The sequence below is a fragment of the Parambassis ranga genome, chromosome 24, assembly GCF_900634625.1.
Source record: "Parambassis ranga chromosome 24, fParRan2.1, whole genome shotgun sequence".
Classification (NCBI taxonomy): domain Eukaryota; kingdom Metazoa; phylum Chordata; class Actinopteri; family Ambassidae; genus Parambassis; species Parambassis ranga.
In genome coordinates, this window is record NC_041043.1 from 15,807,155 (window position 1) to 15,828,553 (window position 21,399).

Sequence of the window (21,399 nt, forward strand, 5' to 3'; positions counted from 1 at the left end):
TGTGTGGCAATATCAATGCGTGTAGGAATGCTGGATCGAGTCGCTACGAAGTGACAATGGGGAGTGAGGCGGGCAAACGCAGCCTCTTGGATGGATTCAAGATTGGGAACACGCTGGTGCAGGGGAGGGAAATTGCTAATGATGAGCTGGTGGTCTCCTTTTTGGGCCTGCCAGCCTATATCATGGACCAGGAAATCCTGGAGAAACTGGAGGCCTGGAAGGTATCGGCGGTGTCCCCGATAAAGAGGCGCATGTGGCCGGGGACCAGGGTTGCTGATGGGACGCGGTTTGTAAAGGTGAAGTTTAATGATTCGGTGCAATCTTTGCCATACTCCGCAAAATTCAGCACGGCGGCTGGGCCAGAATTTTTCCGGGTGATCCACGATAGGCAGGTTCGGGTGTGTAGGGTGTGCATACAGCCAGGGCACATCGTGAGGGACTGCCCGGAATTCTGTTGTAACAGATGTGGCGTTCAGGGCCACTATGCGCGTGAGTGCAATAAGAGGGTGCAGAAATGTGAGGTGTGTCTCAATAGGATGGAAAGTTGTATTTGTAGGGACGATAGTGAGGCTGATGGTGAGGTTGAGGGAGGCTCCGATATGGAGGAGGAAGTGGTTCGGGAGGGGGGATTACGGGACGATGCTCCAGTGGCGGAGGGGCGCAGGGGGGTGGGGGCCTTGGGGCCTGAGACCCGAGTAGAGCGGACGGTGAGCGGATGTGTTGACACCCTCCCTGCGGAGGAGGGAGCTCGAAAAAAGGGCTCTGCTCCCGAGCGGGCAGGGGGGGCTCGAGTGGAGGGCCCTGCCCTGGTCCCCGCCGTAGACGGCTTGACGAGCGCGCCCGAGCAGGGTAGCGTGGGGGACAGGGTGCAGGAACCAGCGGAGGAGGGAGCAATGGCTTTTGCCCGGAGGTTGCTCGGCGAGGAGATGGACGTAGCTTTGGGGTCCAGTCTTGATGATGTCGGTCCAGAGATCCACTCCCAAACCGATAGTATGGTATCGGATGACGGTTTCCAGAGGCCCGCCAGCCGCTCTAGCGCATCCCTGTTGGCCGACAAGGCGAGAGAACGGGAGAGCGGAGCTGGCCCCACCCCCTGGGAGCGCAGGCAGATGTCCTCGGACTCAGATGTAGACAGAGAGATAGGTATGAGGCTGCAAGGTAGGAAACGGGCACAGGACGGTAAATTGGGGCGGATACCACGGAGGATTAAAAAGTCATAGCGGTGAGTATTAGATGACTTTAATTTACTTGTTCCTCATGGTGCTTACGATCACATCCTTGAATATAAGGGGGATAAGAGTCATAGACAAGCTGAAAGATATCCTGAATAATGTCCGTGCAGATGTTCTCTGTCTTCAGGAAGTTGCTTGGGCCGCGGACACACTGGACGGGGTTAAGAAGCATTGGGGGGGGGGTGTATTTTATGTTTCGGGCCAGACGGGCCAGGCGGGCACGGCAATCCTCTACAAAGAGGGCCTCCCTTACGATGTGGCGTGTGTGTATGCTGGGGCGGGGGGTCGGCTGATCGCATTGGACCTGAAGGGAAATAGGGGGGTGCTGAGGGTGCTTAATGTCTATGGGAGCAATATCGAAATGGAGAGGAAAGATTTTATTCGAACGGAGCTCGGCAAGTGGGTCACAGGGCATTGTGTATTGGTGGGGGATTTTAACATTATTTTAACAGATAAAGACACGTCGAATACCAACCCGCTTAAGGGTGACGTCAGCAGGCAGGAGCTGAACCGCCTGATGTCGGGTTGTAATCTCACAGACATCTGGAGGGCGCTTAACCCGGAGGTGAGGGGTTACTCTCGGCGACAAGTCGTTAGGGGGGAGTTAAAGCAGTCGCGAATTGATCTTGCTTTGGTGTCGGCAGGACTGGTCCCCAGCATAAGTGCCGTAACATATGTACAGAACAGGTGGAGTGATCATTCCTCTTTGGTGGTTCAATTATGGGGGGCGGGCAGGTGCAGGAACGGGGGTATGTGGATTTTAAATAATAGCGTTTTGGGGGATGAGGTGTTTTTGAGGAAAATGGGGGCTTTTTTGGGGGAAGTGCGAGAGGAGATGGTGGGCACTGCCGATCTGCAGGGATGGTGGGAGGGAGTGAAGGAAAGGATCAAGTGGCTGTGCATCAGGTACTGTAGAAGGAAGAGATGGGAGGCGAAACAGGAGGAGAGGGAACTGTTGGAGGTAGCCAAGCAGGAGCAACGGAAAATAGGAGAAAACCCGGCTCGGGATGTCACGTTATTGTCGGTGGCGCTGGCAAAATTGCATAATCTGACGGTGACCAAGTGTAGGGCGGCAGCGATTCGAGCCAAGGCGGAATACTTAGTGGACGGGGAGAAGTCAACGGCGTTCTTCTTAGGCCTAGAAAAGCAGCGGCAGCAACGGGCGTATATAAGGGAGGTTGAAGATAGGGAGGGCAAAATGGTGAGCGAGGTGGAGGAGGTGCTGCTGGCAGCCCAGGAGTTTTACAGGGAGTTGTTCACCAGCCAGGGCATCGACGCGGAGCAGCTGAACGGTAGTGTGGCTCTCCTGCAGAGAGCGCTGGATGCAGCGGATAGGGAGGCCTGTGATTCGGACCTCACCCTGCCACAGCTTATGGTAGCGATCGAGGGGCTGAACCGAGGCAAAAGCCCTGGATGGGATGGCCTCACGGGCGAATTCTATAAGACCTTTAAACTCCAACTAGCCCCTATTCTGTTGGCTGTCTATAGGGATATAGAACAAAAAGGAGGGACGACTACGAATTTTTCCAAGGGGGTCATAACGTTGGTATACAAGCGGAGGGGGGGAGCACATAAATTGGAGAATTATAGGCCGATCAGCCTGTTAAACACGGACTACAAGGTCTTGGCGAAAGTGCTGGCAAATAGGCTAAAACACGTGATAGAAGTGGTGGTGGGTCCGGATCAGGCATATGGCGTGCCGGGCAGGGACATCTCCGACTCTGCCCTGGCGGTCAAGTGCCTGACCAGACATATGTGCACGACGGGCGGCTTCTTGCTCAGTGTTGATTTCGAGAAGGCGTTTGACCGGGTGGAACATGCTTTTCTGTGGCGAGTCCTAGATAAGCTAGGTTTCGGAGCTCGGTACATTAACTGGATTAAGGCTTTGTACAGGGGGGCCACTAGCTGTGTGAAACTGAATGGTGTGTGCAGCGGTGGGTTTCCTCTGGAAAGGTCGATCCGACAGGGATGCCCGCTGTCCGCCATGCTATTCACCCTGGTCACCGAGCCTCTGGCGGCGGCGGTCAATGCTGACGAGGGCATCCAGGGCATACGGGTGGGTGACTCACAGCATTACAAAATAATCCAATATGCGGATGACACGAATATTACGGTGGTGGATCAGGATAGTGTAGATAGGGTGGTGAGGCGGGTGAAGGAGTACTGTGCGGCGTCGGGGGCGAGGATGAATGCGGCAAAGACACTCCTTATGGGATGCGGGACGGAGGAACGCACTGTGAACCGGTGGGGCTTCATGGACGCGGGGGACACAATAAAAATACTGGGGATCTGGATGGGGAAGGGGGAGCAAAGCGCAATAGATAAGAACTGGGATGGGGTGCAGGGGAAAATGCGGACAATAATTAATATGTGGAAACAGCGGAGGGTGGGGATAAAAGGCAAGGTTGTAATTGTGAACTCCTTGCTTATGTCCTTGTTGAACCATGTGCTGGCTGTCTGTCCCCTTTCCCAGCGGAGGGAGAGGGACATCAGTGGGACCATCGGCGGTTTTCTGTGGGGCTCGGGGATGAATCAGGTGGCTACTGACGTCATGATCCAGGAGGAGAGCAGAGGCGGTCTGAGGTTGGTCAGTGTAGGGTGCAGGAAACATGCTTTGCGGGTTAAATTGATTAAAAAGCTTCTGACACCAGGGGCTTCTGGCCCGAAGTGGAGGTCTTTCTTGATCCAGGACCTGCGACTCGAACCGCCTCTGGGCCTGTGGGGTCTCTGTCAGAGGCGCTCCCCCGGGGGCCTGGGGGTGGTCGAGCCTCTGGCAGAAGAAATAGTGGTAGCCTGGGCTGGTCTGAGGCCCCTACTGGAAGCAAAGGTGATTAACACCCTACAGGCACGAGCGCAGCCCATCTTCAGAAATCCAGAGATCCGCTGGGGAGGGAGGGAGTTAGAATGTGCAGCGATGGAGCGAGCTGGGCTGCTCAGGGTGGGAGACGTGGTTGACCGGGCCGGTGGTCTTGATGTTGGGCGGGTCCTGGCCGCCCTGCAGGGGAGGGGGGTAAAATACGGGAAACCGGCCATAATGGGGGTCTGTGCAAAGCTGGCTGACTCCATCCCTCGGCGGTGGCTAGTGTTGGCCAAGGGGCAGGGGGAGTCGGCGCAGCCTGCTGATGGTATGTGTGAGTTCTCTCTACCACAGGGGGGAACCAATCTGCTGGACCTGAGAACAAAGGCGCTTTACCAGATGTTCGTGAACGGCAGATGGAGGGCTCCGGCGGCTGACCGGGCGTGGGAGAGGGTCTTCCCGGGTCTGCGGGGGGACCGCATCTGGGCCACCCTTAAGAAGAGCATCGCCCCGGGTGCGGTGCACAACACGGATTTCCGTTTGAGGCACAGAAAGACGCATCCGGGGGTGGTGCTGCACCAAATAAATAAGGAGGTGTTTGCCAGGGGCTGCTCTGTGTGCGGAGCAGAAGCAGAGACGTTGGAACATATGTTCCTGGACTGCCCGAGGCTTACGCCCTTTCTACGCCGGCTGAGGGACTTCCTGCGGGATGGAGCAGGCATGCTGTGGGGAGAAGAGAGGGAGTGGCGGTTGTTTCTCTTGTTTGGTGACACTGCGACGTACAGCAATTCGACCATAGTGAACCTGGTTGGACAGTTTGCAAAGCACGCCATATACGTTGCAAGGAACACCAAGCTGAAAGAGGGTCGGACTTTGAACACGTGGGACTTTTTTACGCTGACCCTGAAGCAGTTCATCAGAGCACGGGTGGAATGGGGAGCACGTAGGGGGATGAGGGTGATGCAGGGACACAACGTGTTTCACGTGGAGAATGGAAGGGTGTATTTTACTTTTTGAAGCGTGAGACATTGATGGAAACGGTTGCATGCATGTATTTTGTTCTGCTTTATTGTAAATATCTTCTATGACTAATTTTATAATAAAAAAAAAAAAAAAAAAAAAAAAAACACGCCCGATCTCGTCTGATCTCGGAAGCTAAGCAGAGTCGGGCCTGGTCAGTACTTGGATGGGAGACCGCCTGGGAATACCAGGTGCTGTAAGCTTTTTGTTTCAGCAGCAGGGGGCGCTGCTGCACCTATTCATCCTGGTGATGATCGACAGGCTCAGAACTGTAGTTTTAATAGGTGATAGTTTTACTGTGCATGAAGTGTGGCGTTCTTTGAAAGCATTTTCTTAAATATGTATTATGCTTTTATTTTTTATTTAATATTTTTATATTTTATTTTTATTTTTTTTATTTTTTTTTAACAGAAAAGCCAAGAGTTGGATTTTGCATTTCTAACAGTTCAAATAAAATCTTTAGGGTGTCAACCCCCAGGCGTTGCATTAAATTACCACAGATTCATATTTTTTCTGCTTTTTTCTGCATAAACCTGTTAAACAACTTCAGCCCTGCTCCAAACTACCAAACATTAAATCATTTTGAGGAATTTGACCCTTTAAATGCCAGTTTGATTGCATGATGCGAATAATTAATTTTTAAAAAATTGCACAAAAAGTGCAAAAATGAGTTATTTTCCATAAAACTAAAGTTAGGTGGCTGAAGCATTGTTTTTAAATCTATCATGGATATGTCAAAGATTAGCCAAAATATTGAGCTTGATGCATTATTAGTTTTTGTGTAGCAGCAGTTTTAAATGGTATTTTCCCATTAACTCCCATTATAATACTACATTTTTTAATATCATAGCTATAACAAAATATAATCATGCATTTCTTGATGTAAGAGTTTAATTTTTGAGAAAAATAGTTAAATTTGACATTTTCTACTGTTCACCACTAAAATCAGCCATTAACCCATTATACGCCTATGCATAAAATACTTGTAATTTCCTCACTTTTTTGTTTTATATATTTTAAATTTGAATTACAAAATGTGTCTTTGTTACAAAAAATTGTGCCATATGCACGAACACAGATAAAATGGTGGCCAGGTAAAGAGGCAAAAATGTCAAAAAAGTCCACAATGACGCCCGAGGGTTAAAAGTTCTTGTTGCTTGTAATTTCTCTTTTTAATTTTTCCTTTGTGATTCACATTGTTTTTCTGCTGTTGCTCAGATTTTGTACACTTACACCTCCCAATTAATAATTTGCCCAAAATAAATGGTTCCTATTAACAGAATGTTGTGAAAAACAAAAAATTCTGCACATCTCATCGCAACTAGGGAGCCGGAGTTAACTCACATGTGACCAACAGTGACCTGACAAAAAAATCCTCAAGTTTCTGGTCTGCAGGATTTTTTCAGTTGATCAACAATTCACACAAAGAAATCCACATTTGTTTTATGAGTTATGTGTTTATAGCTGTGCACAGAGACCGGGCTGCAGCTTATTTTTCTTCTTGTAGCCATGATGCTGTTTCCATAGAGGTGCAGGACTTTATGTTCCAATCACAACATCCAGCCCACGCTGACAAACCCATGCAAACGATGTGGGCAACAGTAGAAGCTCTGGTGTGTACAGTCGGGAGGAAACCTGCGTGGTTGCTGGTGAGTGTGATCACGGAGGTAAAACTCACGTTTCCTGCTCCCAGCGCCGAGCCCGACATGTGACTGCACCATGTGCTGGTGTGGAGGCAGACGCACACACCGCCAGGCTGGCTAGCAGGACATTGCAGTGCGTGAGGTCATCATACACATAGGCACATGCTCCACATCGCCATGGAAACAAGCATCTCTGATTCTTTTCTCTTTCTTTCTCTCTCTCTCTCTCCATTTTCTGCCAAGGCCTCCAGGTTTTGGCAAGAAGTGAAAGAAATGTGAAAAAAGAGGAATTCCATTCTAAAAGGAGAGATTTAAAAACAGAGCCACCTACTCTCACAGGATGAATCATGCACCACCGTCCACCCAGAGCCATGCATTACATGCATATGCTGCTTTGTGCATTCGCTAAATATCATAAACAGTGTGTGGAGAAACAGAAACACACACTTTCAGCTCCGAGAGGTTCACAAGGTGACCAAAAGTAAACGGACAGCACCTTCAGCTGCTCTGTTTGTAGAACAAAAAGGATTTTATTCCTGCATCATTCTAAACCTGCAGCTGATGGTTGTTTACTTTATTGATTGATTATCTATGATTAATCAATCAGTGTATTCTGACATTTTATGGACAAACTAGTGTTCTGAAAATGTTCCAAACATCAGTCAAAGGAGACAAGAATCAAGAAGATTCAAATACACACATATGATGGCTGGGCGTCCACATACTTTTGTTCATATACTGTTTTGTTTGTTTGTTTGTTATTAAGTCTCTGTTCTAGGTCACATAAGAATAATCGCATATAGTTATCATCCCTTCCTTTGGGAGGTGTTCCGGGCGGGAGGAGACCCTGGGTGGAGACACGCGGTCGTACCACGGGCCTGAATGGACTCTGGATTGAGCGCGGACAGGTGTGTGTGAACGTATCCAGTTTAGAGAATCTGGATTCAATCCCACTCCAGCTGGACTGACTGTCTCCAGTGTGACTCTCGGCTGGCCTGTGGAGGGTTTATCTTTGGATGTTTGTGCTAAATGACCAAATATCACCTCACATGATGGAAAGAACACCTAAAACAGACTCTTTCAATGCATCATGTGTGGCGTACAGTCTAAGCTTCCAGGATTTCATCATATTGCACATATGTGATTTCAAAAATAAAGCGTTTTACATACAAATTTATGTAAAAACAAAACAAAACAAAAAAACTGAAAATGAGTCACATGTGAGCAGCAGTCACATCTCAAACATTCAGAAAATATTAGGCTGAAAATCCTCTCACTGTTTCCTGGATGTTCTGCTGCTTCTCCTCTGGCTGATACGTGTATCGTTTGGAGCTGGAGCGAGAGCAACCACCTACTGCTCAATGTGACAAAGACAAAGGAGCTGGTGGTGGATCTGAGGAAGACAAAGGCTGCAGCGACCCCTACCAGCATCAAAGGGGTCAGTGTGGAGGTGGTGGAGGAGTACAAATACCTGGGAATGTACACAAACTGGACTAGAGTAGGAATGTGGACACTGTTTAAAGGAAGGGCCAGAGCGGCCTCTACTCTCTGAGGCAGCTGAGGTCCTTCAACATCTGGAGGACGATGCTGAGGATGTCCTCTGAGTCTGTGGAGCCATCATGTATGCTGTTGTCTGCTGGGGCAGCAGTCTGAGGGTGAGGGACATCAACAGACTCAACAGAATCATCAGGAAGGGCGGCCATGTTGTGGGAGAGGACCTGGACTCTCTGACTGAGGTGTGTCAGAGGAGGACGTGGTCCAAAATAAAGACCATACTGGACTGTCCCTCTCACCTGCTCCACACTGTGCTGACCAGCTACAGGAGCTCGTTCAGCAACAGACTCCGACTCCCACGAGTCCCACTTCCCTCTGCGTGTAACTTTTTACATTGTTGTGAAACCTGCTGCGAGCTCTGGTGGATTCAGGAGGAGCAGACGTTTGTTTTCTTGACCTTTCACTTCTCCACTTGCATAATAATAACAGACAGGAGCATCACTGACGGCGAGAGGACAATGCCCCGATGGTTCCTGTGATGAACTCAGAGGTATCCACACTGTACAGATGATTCTCAGAAAGTCCAGAAGCCTCTGCTGCTGCCAGGATTCTCAGAATACCGCACGCTCCGTGACAGGAGAGGTGTGAAGGCAACGATCAGCCTCAGCTGGGCCTGGTGTTTGAACGTCACACATTTACAGTATCTTTAATTAAAAAGGAATAAATATGATAAATTCAGATAAAGAGGCAAAAAAATATCACATCAAAGCAACACTAAGGAAGGTTTCAGCCTCCAAAACCACTCTGATGGTCCATCAGCTCACAATAGAGGGAGCGACACCTCCTCGTCTGCACTGGCACCAGGAAACGTTGGGGTTCGGGTAGGAGCCTAAAAAGGACTACAAAGCTACGTCACATCCGCCTCCTCATTTATCAAAGGATGAGGTAAAAACAGAGCTGGAAGCAAAGTCCATGGCTGAACTGCAGAAGGTACGGGTGATGTCTGAGGAGACGGAGAAAGATGAGGAGGGAGGCCGACTGATGCGGACCTGGTGTTGTTACTGTGGGAAGATGACATCCACGTTAACCTCAGGGTTTTATTTTAGCTCTAACTCCTGCTTTGTCTAACACAACACTAACAATGTTCCACTGTTACACAATGGCTCCTTGTACCAATGTGAGAGTTCCTTTGGGAATTCCAGCATGTGTCAGTTATTGTTGACACACAGTGTAGTTCAGAACAAAAGCCTCCGCCGTGGGAATACCAAGCTTTTATTTTTGAAATCTGCTACGCCTTGTGTCAACAGCGCCACGGCTGGATAACCACAGCCGCCTCTGTGACTTCATCTCTCCTGCTCACAGGGTGAACATCACTTCATCCACCGCCACCGCGCGTCCTCTGGAGACGTCTGCAAGTTCCTGTTGCTTAGTAATAGTCTTCAGTGCCATGATTAAAGTGAGCTTCAAAGCTGTGGATGCGCTCATTACTCACTGCTGGCTGCATAATAAATCCCAGGGAGGAAGCTGACTGAGAGCGCCACCTTTTATAATCACAAGGGTGATGCGGATCAAATTCTTGCTGTACCTGGGGCTCTGCTGGGGGGGGGGGGTCAGGGTCTGGGAGCTTCTTTGCCGACCTTTTCATGGACGTTGTCTACTAGCAGTCAGAAACCTCATTTGGCCGTCTTTCATGTCTCGTCGTCCACAGATTGACTCGCCTTTGATGTGTCTTATGGGCTGACATTAAAGCTGGGCGGCTTTGAAAGGAATTCCATATTAAATGATACATTGAACAACAATCACAGCCATTACACAAGCAGCCTGAGGAGGGGGGGCAGCTGCTGTTACATCACACCTCTGGAGTTCTACTCGCCTGTTTGTTGTTGATCAACCTACACTCAACCTCTGGTGGTTTTGAGCCCTCTTTAGGACCTATGGGGCGCAGACAGGAAGTCAACCCCCATGTGACAAAAAGTTCCTTAGTTGGCCACCAGGAGGATAACGAGTCCCTAAAAATTATTTACCATTTCTGTTCACCTGTCTACATAAAATCCCCTCTTTGGTAGTACTTATAACTTAGAGTGCAGTACCTCAACTGGCCAGTAGAGGCAGTTTCCGATAATGAGTCCTTTCGACTCTTAAAACATATTGTTTTTTGTTTGTTTTTTCTCGAGTCTTCTTTAGGTTAAATCAGAGAAAGGAAGTCAAAGAGAAGTGCCAGACATGTACTTCCCAAAGCAGCCACTAGAGGCCGGCTCTAACGCTGGAGTTTCCTCCACTTTTTTAAGTAAATGTGTCATTTTTGTTGACCGGTCTACACTTTTGTGCTTGTTGGGTCGCACTGCTCTGAGTTATCTTTGGGGCCAAAACGGGAAGCCCATGCTATGTGCCAGAAAGTGCAGTTTCTCAACAGTCCACTAGAGGCTGGCTCTCTGACAACGCATGTAGAAGGTTCCTCAAGAAGCCACTAGATGCTAAGTGGCCAGGCCAATAATTCTGTTTTTGAGGTATAAAAAATATTGCTTCCTGTAGTTGACTCCGTCAGTGAGGACTGACTCACTTTCGGAGGCAGCCTCTAGAGGCTGCAGGGTGAAGTGCCTTCATTTCTAAGGGAGGTTGCTGTTTGGTGCCTCCTCATATTGTGAGCTTCCTCATGCCCAGACATGATATATATGTATATTTTTAAACATTTTCTGGTATATCACTCTTAGTATATCTAACATCATTAATCAGCCACGTCTGGAGGATGATGACATATGGAAGATGGTGTGTCACCTTTGGGAGCTCCGTGTTTACATGGTGCCATCACTGAAGTAATTAACCTCGTCCCAATGTGTCACCCTGGGACTCTACTTCCTGTCACATCCCTACAGAGAGCTTTCACAAGGGCATGTATGCACCACTGCTCCATACGATCATCATGACAGTCATGCAGCTTCACCGCTGAATTAACCGACACTCGGCTCCTTCTTCTCACACAGGAAACAACCCCTGCAGCCTAAAGTACCAGGAGTTGACATTTTGTTTGTTGTTCCCAAATTTAATTTAACTGAGACAGATGCAGTCACATGACCTTAACCCACCAAGATCCATCCATCCATCATCTGAACCCGCTTTGTCCTGCAGTGCAGGGTCACAGGGGGCTGGAGCCTGTCCCTGGACAGGTCGCCACCAAGACCTACTCAGAGAATCATTTGTACCATTTAGAAGAAGTGCTTAAGAAGTGGCAAAAAAACCTCTGAACATACAACCACACACAAACAAAAAGCTCCACCCAAGGCTGTTTACCAAGGTAAGAAATGTCTATTGTTTTTATTACATTCAACAGTACAGTACACTGAAATTGCACATTTTGACCAGATATAGCAGCATTCTGACCCGGCAAATGGACTAATAGGCACAACCAAAACATTTAAATACAAATGCACACATTTCAAATGTGTCGTGGCCGCTCTCCTGACCACGCTCAGCTTCCACAAAAGCTTTTAATTTACATGCAGCCGACCGCGCTGTCCTTTCCCTCCAGTGGCAAGAAAAAGAGGTGAGGTCAAGTCAAGCCTGGCTCATCGTCTCAGGATGAGAAGAAGCTAAAAATAAAACACCCTCACACTCCGTGTACCCATTCAGTGCATTTCACCAGTTATAAAGTGTTTTCATCTACTTTCGCCGTTTTCCTTCACACAGTTTATTTAAAGGCGTCTTTTATCACACTGAACTGACACCGTGGCAGCCCGATAAAAGAGGATCAGAGCAGGTTCAGTCACGGCTGTAGTCCTGGCTCTCTGTGCTTCAAAGCAGGGCTGGATATTGAATTTAAAAGATCTTTGATAGCATGTATTATTGTTGAGCAGTTGAGACCTAATCTAGGCTTCTTGGGTTTAACAACACAGAGAACTTTGGTGCTGAAAAGTAAAAGGATTGGCGTTTGTACCAAGACAACGTCCAGCCCTGCTGCTGCAGCTACAATATACAACCGCTTATCTACAAGTATTAAAAGAAAGAAAGCAACCCTGTATAGCCTGCGTCTTCATATATGATGACTGAGAATCGTCTCAATGGAAAACTGGACTTCCTGTGAGGTTTAGATTCAAGTTCAAGCGAGGATGTAAAAACGTCTGCCAGTTTCAACATTCACACAAACCCTGACTGCTGTTGAAGCTTAGCACAAAATGGTCAGCCTGACATCACCACTCCATTCGAACACTGTGGCAGCCTGGTGCCATAAAGAGTGATAAAGCTGCAGAGAGCCAATCGAATGTGCGGCACGAATCAGAATTATTAACGTCTGCTCTGCCAGCTGTACACCACAGCCGCACCTGTTTACTGCAATGCTACCTTCAGTCTAAACCTGCACGCCTCCAGATGACAGGAACATCATCGTGTAAAATATGTGTTAAACCACGGAGCGATGCTCTCCGCACACATACACGGCGCTCGGCTGTATGCGCCTCTTGGTGTTGCCCGGCAGCTGAGGAAGAAACTTGAAGTACTTGGGCATCAGGTCGAGGCAGGCGTCACGGAACTTTTTGATTCTCCAGTAGTAGATGAGAGGGTTGAGGGCCGACTTGAGGTAGCACAACCACAGGACCCATGTGCTGATCTGAAAAAAGCTGTCTTTGTGGTAGAACCCGTCGCTGAAGGTAGTCACCAGACTGTAGGCAGTGAAGGGCGCCCAGCACACTGTAAACACCGAGAAGAGGATGAGGATGGTGGTGAAGGCACGGGTCTTGAAGCTCATGTCGATGTTCATTTGGAAGGGCCTCTGAAGGCTCAGCAGGCCCAGTTTGCTGGCCTGGCTCAGACAGATGCTGTCCGGGTGGCTGTGGATGCGGATGGCGTTGTGGCGGATGGTGTTCAGGATCCCCATGAATGTGTACAGCATGACCATGAAAGGGATGAAGAAGAAGACCAGCATTAGTATCAACACGTAGGCGTGGTAACCGGGCTGGATGCTGTAGCCAAAAACGCACTGAGGGGCCCTGGGTGGGATCTGTAAGGGAGGGGAGCCGAGAGCCAGAGGGAAGGAGAAAATGAAGGAGAGTCCCCAGGTGACCACGATGAGCAGCTTCGCTCTCTGCGGGCTCAGCTTATCCTGCTTCTGCACGATAATAAGAAAACGATCGATGCTTATTATAAGCAGTATGGCCACGCCTTCCATAACAAAGAACCAAAACAGCATGGCTGAAACTCGGCAGAAAGCGTCCCCGAAAATCCAGGTGGTGGTGACGACGGTCACCAGAGCGAAGGGCATGTTCAGGATGGCCAGCATCATGTCTGCAAACGCCAGGCTCGCCAGGAGAATGTTGATGGCCGAGCGCATGGCGGACCTCTGGTACACCATCAGGCAAACCACCACGTTTCCCGACAGGGCCACGAGCAGGATGACCACCATGACGCAGCAGAAGAAGATCTGCAGGGGCAGGCCGACGCCCCGCACGATCTCCGGGGCCTCCGCCGTCGGTGTGACTGGTTGGGGCGAAGACCTGGAGCCCAGGGAAACGTTCGCCATGGAGACGTCCTCCATCCGCGGCCTCTCGGAGAGGTTCAGCAGCCCCGTAATGAGGCAGCAGAGACTGCCGTTAATGTCCCCTGCCTCTGGGAGGGGAGCAGCGTTGGAGTGAACCATTCTTCCCCAGGGTGAACAGGCATCGTCGCTGGAGAGCTTAACATGATGCCGTGGATGCAGATTGTGTCGCCTCAGCGCAACAAGGCATCGTCTTCATGGAGGTGAGGCCCTACGGCGTGAAGAGAAGCATAATGAGAATTCTTAAAGCGACAAAAAAGATGAATGTTTCTAACATGTTATCAGCAAGTACATAAGGATCTACAGCCAGTCATAGCTGTGACTCAACATGGACTGCATGCACGCAGATCTATACAAAGAAACATATTTGGCACTGGTAGTTTGAAGCAACCAGGAAGTAACGGCAGCTTTAAGCAAATTGTACCGTCCCCCCTTTAACAGATAAACACTCAAAGATGGCGCCTCACTCGGCCGTCACTTCCTGTATTTGTGCATTGATTGATCTTTTTGATGCCAGCATTCTACTTTTCAGACCAACAAATCTCAAGACAATCAGCTTTGTTGAACATTTGTCTGTCTCAGAGACACTCTCACACAAAATGGCTGCTACGGTTAGCAAACTTTGAAGCTAACTTTTATTTTTGTGATGCTCAGTGGCTGCTAGCTGCGTAAATATCTCATTTTAGCAAAAAGAAAATAATAACAACAATAATAAAGGGAGCTGGAGGAAGTGTCTGGTGAGAGGGAAGTCTGGGTGTCCCTGCTTAGACTGCTGCCCCCGCGACCCGGCCCCGGATAAGCGGTGGAAGATAGATGGATGGATGGAATAAAGGGTGCTAACAAGCTTTAGACACATAACATGATATTCTGACATGTCCACAGTGGGACATAAAAATGCCATCTTGTCAGTGTATGGAGCATTTTTGTGCTTAGTGTCGATGTAGAACTTGTCCTGTCACCTTAGCTGCAGAGTTTGTTACCATGGAGACAGAAGCAGAGACTAAGACCCCGTTCACACTGGAGAAATCGATCCGGCTAGAGCGGGATTCGGGCCGTATCTGGATATATCTGGAGAGATTTCAATCCTTCTCTCTGAGGTGGATCTAGCCGGATTGGCTTACATCTGGCTCAGGTCTGAACGCAAATGCAGCTAGCGAATCCGGCTAGTGATGTGATACTTTCGGTTCAAGGGGACAGTGTCCGGGTCGCATACAAAAGCCGAATGTAAACAACCGTCAAACTACGACAGCTTTGCCCTGAGTTTATTTTCGACAGGGCTACAAAGAAAGAAACTGAACGACACAGGACAACATATTAACGTATGTTACGAGGCGCCACCTAGCGGTTTGGAGGACAACAAACAAGCCGGGTTAACCCGGATTGAGCGCAGACACGCGTGTGTGATAGCACAAAAATAGGTCTGAACGTATCCTAAGAACCTGTCTCTCAATGAATATGCTGCTTACTGTCCAGAGTTACTGAAAAACAGTCATCGATATGCTAAGCTAGGCTAACCACATCCTCTGTCTTGAGCGTTCCTGTAAAAAAAAAAAACTGTGTAAATTATTTCTCCCACATGAACTAAAAACTCTCATATGTGTTTGTTTAAAATGTCTCCTAACCAAGCAGCAGCCAGTGTTCAACTGGGGACAAGTCAAACAGTGCAATAAAAAAGCCTTATCGCCAGGATAAACATGGGAGGCTTTTAATTCTGCCCGTCTGTTATACAATACAGAAGCTAAGCAGTAAATGCCAAACATTAAATGTGAGGCAAAAAAACAGTCCATTTGTACAACTTTTAACACAAATGGAGCTTTTTTTTTTAGTCCTGTGTGGGTGTAAACAACACAATTAGAAGCAATTAGTGTGAGCATCGTGCCTGTGGTGTGTGCAGGATAGAGCACAGGTGCTGCTGCTGCTGTGATACCTGGATATGTATCAACAGATAGTGTTGTCATGTCACCAAGACACTCCGGAGACAAAAAGCTGCAGTAAGAAGATAAACAGGGCGGCAGCAGTGAGGCGTCGCTTTATTCATATGGTGATGAGGCGAGTATTGTCTGACACACAGTAACCGCTGCTTCATCACAATGAAGACGCGGTGAATGAAATGAGAATCCAATTTGAATCTTCTGGCCTACTTCTCACTCACATTCGTGGTGTAAAAACGTCGCCCCCTTTGGCTACAGCGCAATGCCGAGCCGAGCGAGCAGGAGGAAGGAGGGTAGAGCCTCCTCTCCTGTGTGTTTTCTGTCCTTCTTTCCTTCTGTCTTTCAGGGGCAGAGTGACCCAGCATGCCACACTAACCTCCTAACAATCAAGCACATTTGAAGCTAAAATGGATGATCTGGTACTCGGTGTTCTGAAAGACAAGGACATGTTCAAGTACTGAAGTGGCAGCACAATAATGCAGCGAAAGACTGTGAGGAGAAAACACCATGAGCACATCAAGAGGGGAAAAACATCCTCGAAATGATCCGTCTGAAATCACTCAGAGGAGATTACATTAGTCCAGGTTCATGGCAACGACGACACCTTCAGTCAGTGAGAAGTGAGTCTGTTGTCCTCAAATAACACAGTTATCACTGTGGAAACATGTGGTCGTTAGTTTTTTGTTGCTGTGTGATAGCGGTAGCTCGTCAATACATACTGTAATATCAGTCCACACCGTTTTTTTTTCAATCTTTTCGATACATTTTTTATTTTTAATCGCAACTTTTTAGATCAAAACTGGGTAAATATTATTCATATTATATAATATATTAACCAATATTTCCAATATACACACAGTATACCGTCAATCCATAGCTGGTTAGCCGCCCTGCAGGGTTAACGAAGAGTTAAAGATTTATTAAATATCGACTACGAACAATCTACAGTGGGGACATCACGTGACTCACTGCGTCACCTCCACAGGTGTATATAGCTGTGAAGCTAGCTCTGCTACATGTGAACTAACAAGTTTCCACAGATAAAGCCGATGTTCTGTTCAGTGTGGCAGAATATTTACTGATAACAGCGTATGTGCAAATGTTACTCATTGATTATGATGTAAATATGACTTAAATCAATGTTTTTGAACCTTTTAAGCTAACAATGACACAAATTAGCTTCTATTAACAATTAAAGAAATATTTTAAATGATGTTTACAACCAATCCACTTTTTTAAGCTATCAGACAAAAGACGAAGAGGATCAATGAATCAAAATCTATAGGAAATATTAAAAATCAATCAATCAATCAATCAATGCAGGAACAGAATCGCTCTTCATCCACACCAGGCCTGCACCTCATCCACATCCAGCTACGGAGCAGTGGAGGCCGAGCCCGGCACAGAGTGGAACAATCTCTGCTGCTAAAGCTCCAACATCCACGGACAGGTCACAGCTCTCAGGTCTGTGAACGCCGGCAGCCGTGAAGCTGTTAGCACGGGCTGCGTCTGACGGTTTACCTGCTTCATTCCTCCACGCTGGAGCTCGAAGCTCAGTCCTCCGGACGGAGCATCTCGGCGCTGCGCCCCCTCCCCGTAAAAGACTCCTGCTCGTCGGTGTGGACACAGACGTGAAGCCGCTGTTTGCCCGGAGGACGCGGATTTTTCTGTGGCTGTGTGTTGGATCAACAGTGCGCCACCCGCCGATTCCTCCACCACCTACACACAGGGAGAAGAAGGGGGATCCGCGTTCGGCGGCTTTGTTTGCGGTGGTCCCGCGCGCTCGGACCGTGTTTCCTGTTTGCTCTTCTTCTTCTTCTTCGTCGGTTTCCTTCATCCAGGTGTGAGCAGCGCGCGGCCCATCCTCCTCCTCCTCTTCCTCCACATCTGTGAAATCTCTCAGCCTCACGGTTTAACAGCGTCCGCTGCGTGTGGAGCCCAGATTATCACAACACCGACACAAACTACTCTCACTGTCCGCCGCCCGCAGCGAGGCGGCGCAAACGAGCGCCACTTCCTGTCTGGACTTTCACAATAATGGTCCCAAACGCTTGTAGCTCAAGGAATGGCAAATGTTAGCTTGAGTTTATCATATTAGCTAGCTGCCAATTACAGTGTAAAATAGGTTTATTTATATACCTAAAATAGGTATATACTTCTAAAAACACACACACACATATATATATATGTTAAACCAAGATTAACATTGGATTAACACACACACATATACAATACAATATATAATATATATATAATAATAATATATATAATTATATTTTATATATATATTCTAAAATAGCTATATAAATACTTTTAAAATAATATATATTTTATATATATATATATATATATATATATATATATATATATATATATATATATATATATATATATATATTTGTGCGTGTGTTAATCCAATGTTAATCTTGGCCTACTTCTCACTACCTTTATATATTATATATATATATATATATATATATATATATATATATATATATATAAACATATATATATATATATATATTTAATATATTATATATATTAAATATATATATATTATATATATATATAATATATATATATATTATATATATATGTCAAGAATTTCCTTCGCGATTATGCAATTTCCCCATTGTGGGACTAATAAAGGTTTCTTAATCTTAATCTTACTCTATATGTGTGTTCAACGCACACACACACACACACATATATATATATACACATATATACATACATATGTGTTATTTTAAACGTAGTTATATACCTATTTTAGTATATATATATATATAATTATTATATATTAATTTCACCAGGACGTTGGTGCATAATCATTTCTTATTATTTACATACTTACATAAAACAGCACCATTATTCTGAAGGCACAGGAACGTCACTTCCGGCAGCGGCCGCGCTGTCTGGGACTAACCTGACGCAGCTTTACATTCAGTGATAACTGACACCCCCAGAAGCCAGTGAAGCATGGCGTGCAGCCCTGTGTCGTCCAATAGGATGGTCAGGTTATTTGAAGGGGCGTGGCTTCTGCAGCAGGAAGTAGCTTCTTTTTTTTTTTTTTTTAGGGCACGTGCAGATAGTGCAGTGGGTGGCGCTGAAGGTGACAAATGGAGGCGTAAGTAAGAACAGGCTGTTGTGTTTTTTTTACTGTGTGGCTGAATTTGAATAAACAAACACTGCAAAACAACAACAAATAAAACTCAAGATAAAATGACTTTTTTTTTATTTGTGCGTATATGCAGCGAACTGGTGCCACGAAAAGATTCACATCAATAAATAGACTTCCTGTGACGCATGCAATCACCCATGATGCTGCCTGCTGCTGTGACAGGTGTCACCAGGTGAAGTGTGCACAACGTAACATAAGGCTTTATCCACATAACCACCTAAGTTATTTAAATATAATGTTAATGCATGGATTTCCTGTCTGCATGTTGATGTGGGGACATTATTATTGAAATTCGTCGTTGCGTTTTTTTATCTGCAGGAGATGTGGCCCATTCACTGTAAACTATGCACATGAAACCTGCAGCGGAGCTGGATTTGGCCTTTTTTCACTGAACCCTGAGTGGAGCTGCACAAACGTATCAGCCTCTAAACGCTAGACGACGATGGATGGAATAGTCCTCCCCTCTGATTTTGCCAACGCAGGCAGCACATATAGGAATAAAAACACACACACACACACACATTAGTCGACAGTTTGACCACCATAGAGGAAGATACCAAGAGCTCCTCCAGAGTGAAGCCCAGTATTTATCTCATGTGAGTGCAATGTAAGGAGGTTTACTCAGATTAAACACATTTACAATGACACTGTCCTTCATCGTGGCATGAAGTGTAAATACTTGAGTACTTGTACTTGAACTGACTATTTATGAATGAGTCCACCAACATGCTGCATCAGTGGTTGGAGAAGCTGCTGTGTGTGTGTTTGACCATCACTGATGCACTTATATCCAACCTGGCAACATGACCTAATCAGAGCCCGTCCACTTCCTGTTTTTGGCTGCGTTTCATCTCAGAGGGCGTCACAAGAGATGATGATGTAATGGACAGATAGAACCCACGTTCATTATCTCGACAGCACCCCCAACAGGAAGTTAAGAGCAGGAAGTTCTCTTGACTGTCAAGATGTAGGACTGGTATCTTAACACACATGCATGAGACTAACCGTTAACCATTTCTTTACACCTTTTAACTCATTAAACTTAAACGGAATATGTATTGTATTCATGTGCAGACGTCCTAAAAGGATTACAGAAATAAACTGCTGTCACTCTCCCAATGCAAATACACTAGAGTATAAATAAATTCCACCTTAGACCTCCGTTCAGCACAGACTCTGGTCCTTAAGAGGCTTTTATCTGCTTGGCAGTCCCGGTCTTTGGAGGTATAATCTCAACCCTGAAGGGAACGAAGAATTCTACCAGAGCTTTTGCGTCTTTTAAATCCAGAGAATACTCCTGTGCGATCTTCTCCGGCGTCCACGTCTGAGGCTGGTGCTGGTGGCTGCCCAGGGCCTTCAGAGCCTCGGCGATGGTCAGTTTGCCTTTGGGGACATCCGTGAGCTCTGCCAGGCCAAACCCTGAAAAACTGTATTTGAGGGGCCGCCGCTCCGTTTCCTTTCCCGCCGTCACCTCCATCGGAGTCTGGAAGGAAAAAACAAACAAACACAGCAGCAGAGTGACACCGTGAGACAACATATGGACACCACAGAGGTCATAAAACAGGAAGTGAAGCAAGAAGAGGAGCAAAGTTAAAAAGTCAGTCCCTTCAAATGAATCACATGATAATTAAGACACTGTGTCCTACTTGGGTGGGCAGCAGGGGCTCAGTGATAGAGCAGGGTTGTCCAATAACCGGAAGGTTGGTGGTTCAATCCCTAGTCACTGTTGTGTGTCCTTGGGCAAGGCACTTTACCCACATAGCCTCCAGTGTACTCACTGTTGCATGGCGCTCTTTGCTGGGCTGCCCATTGTGGGACTAATAAAGGTTTCTTAATTTAATTTATTTATTTCACCACTAGAGGTCACTGAAACGAAGCTTTGAATGAATGAACCCATACTGGGTACACAATTGATAAAGTGGTTCAATTCTGCTTCATTGCTTCATCACTATCTACATGTTAGAGGATGTAATAGAAACAGGAAGTTAATGAGTGATATAAGTTTGTGTATGACGTCACAACATGGCGCCTTAAACTTTCAAACCTTCTTGATCATATGAACTTAAATACTGTGAATAAATTAAATAAATAAATGTTGCTTAGTGAGCATCATCATCATCATCATCATCATCATCTTCACACGCAGACAGAGAGGGACAGGGTCCCGGACTGACCTCTGGTGCTGCTGCTGGATCTTTGGAGTCCACGTACACGGACCTGAGCAGGGTCAGCAGCGGGTCGTTCTTCTGGCTCAACGAGTCCGTCACTGAAACACAGCAGATAAAGCGGTTAACCGGGGAAACCTCCAGAAAGTTCTGAGGCGTAGAGCTTCAGGAGTCAACCTGCCATGACCTCCCATGAATGTTACACGAGTCAGCGAAACTCACCCTCGGCGCCTTCCGCCGCCGGCGGCAGCTTAGCGTCGTGGCGAGGCGCCGCTGACGGCTTCTCCCTGGAGAGCTCTCGGTGGACCCGGCTTTCTAGGTTAAAGTTTCGGAACATACGCACGACCCGTGCGCCCATGCTGTGCGAGTTACACAAACCGCTATCAATAAAGTTCAGTCAAACAATGGACGG

General features: G+C 47.0%; 2 protein-coding genes across 2 annotated transcripts; both read right to left on the reverse strand.

Annotated features, from left to right (window-relative positions):
* Window positions 1–11,570: 11,570 nt before the first annotated feature.
* On the reverse strand, window positions 11,571–17,630 carry gpr63 (G protein-coupled receptor 63). The gene is made up of 2 exons (XM_028397300.1): window positions 17,163–17,630; window positions 11,571–13,921 (listed from the first exon to the last, which is right to left on the reverse strand). Exon 2 carries the CDS (start codon window positions 13,810–13,812, stop codon window positions 12,580–12,582), a length of 1,233 nt encoding a protein of 410 aa, XP_028253101.1. The 5' UTR covers window positions 13,813–13,921; window positions 17,163–17,630; the 3' UTR covers window positions 11,571–12,579.
* Window positions 17,631–18,859: 1,229 nt separating this feature from the next.
* ndufaf4 (NADH:ubiquinone oxidoreductase complex assembly factor 4) lies at window positions 18,860–21,399 on the reverse strand. Its single transcript, XM_028397411.1, has 3 exons — window positions 21,210–21,399; window positions 20,997–21,088; window positions 18,860–20,305 (listed from the first exon to the last, which is right to left on the reverse strand). The coding sequence occupies exons 1-3, from the start codon at window positions 21,343–21,345 to the stop codon at window positions 20,006–20,008; spliced, it is 528 nt and encodes a 175-aa protein (XP_028253212.1). The 5' UTR covers window positions 21,346–21,399; the 3' UTR covers window positions 18,860–20,005.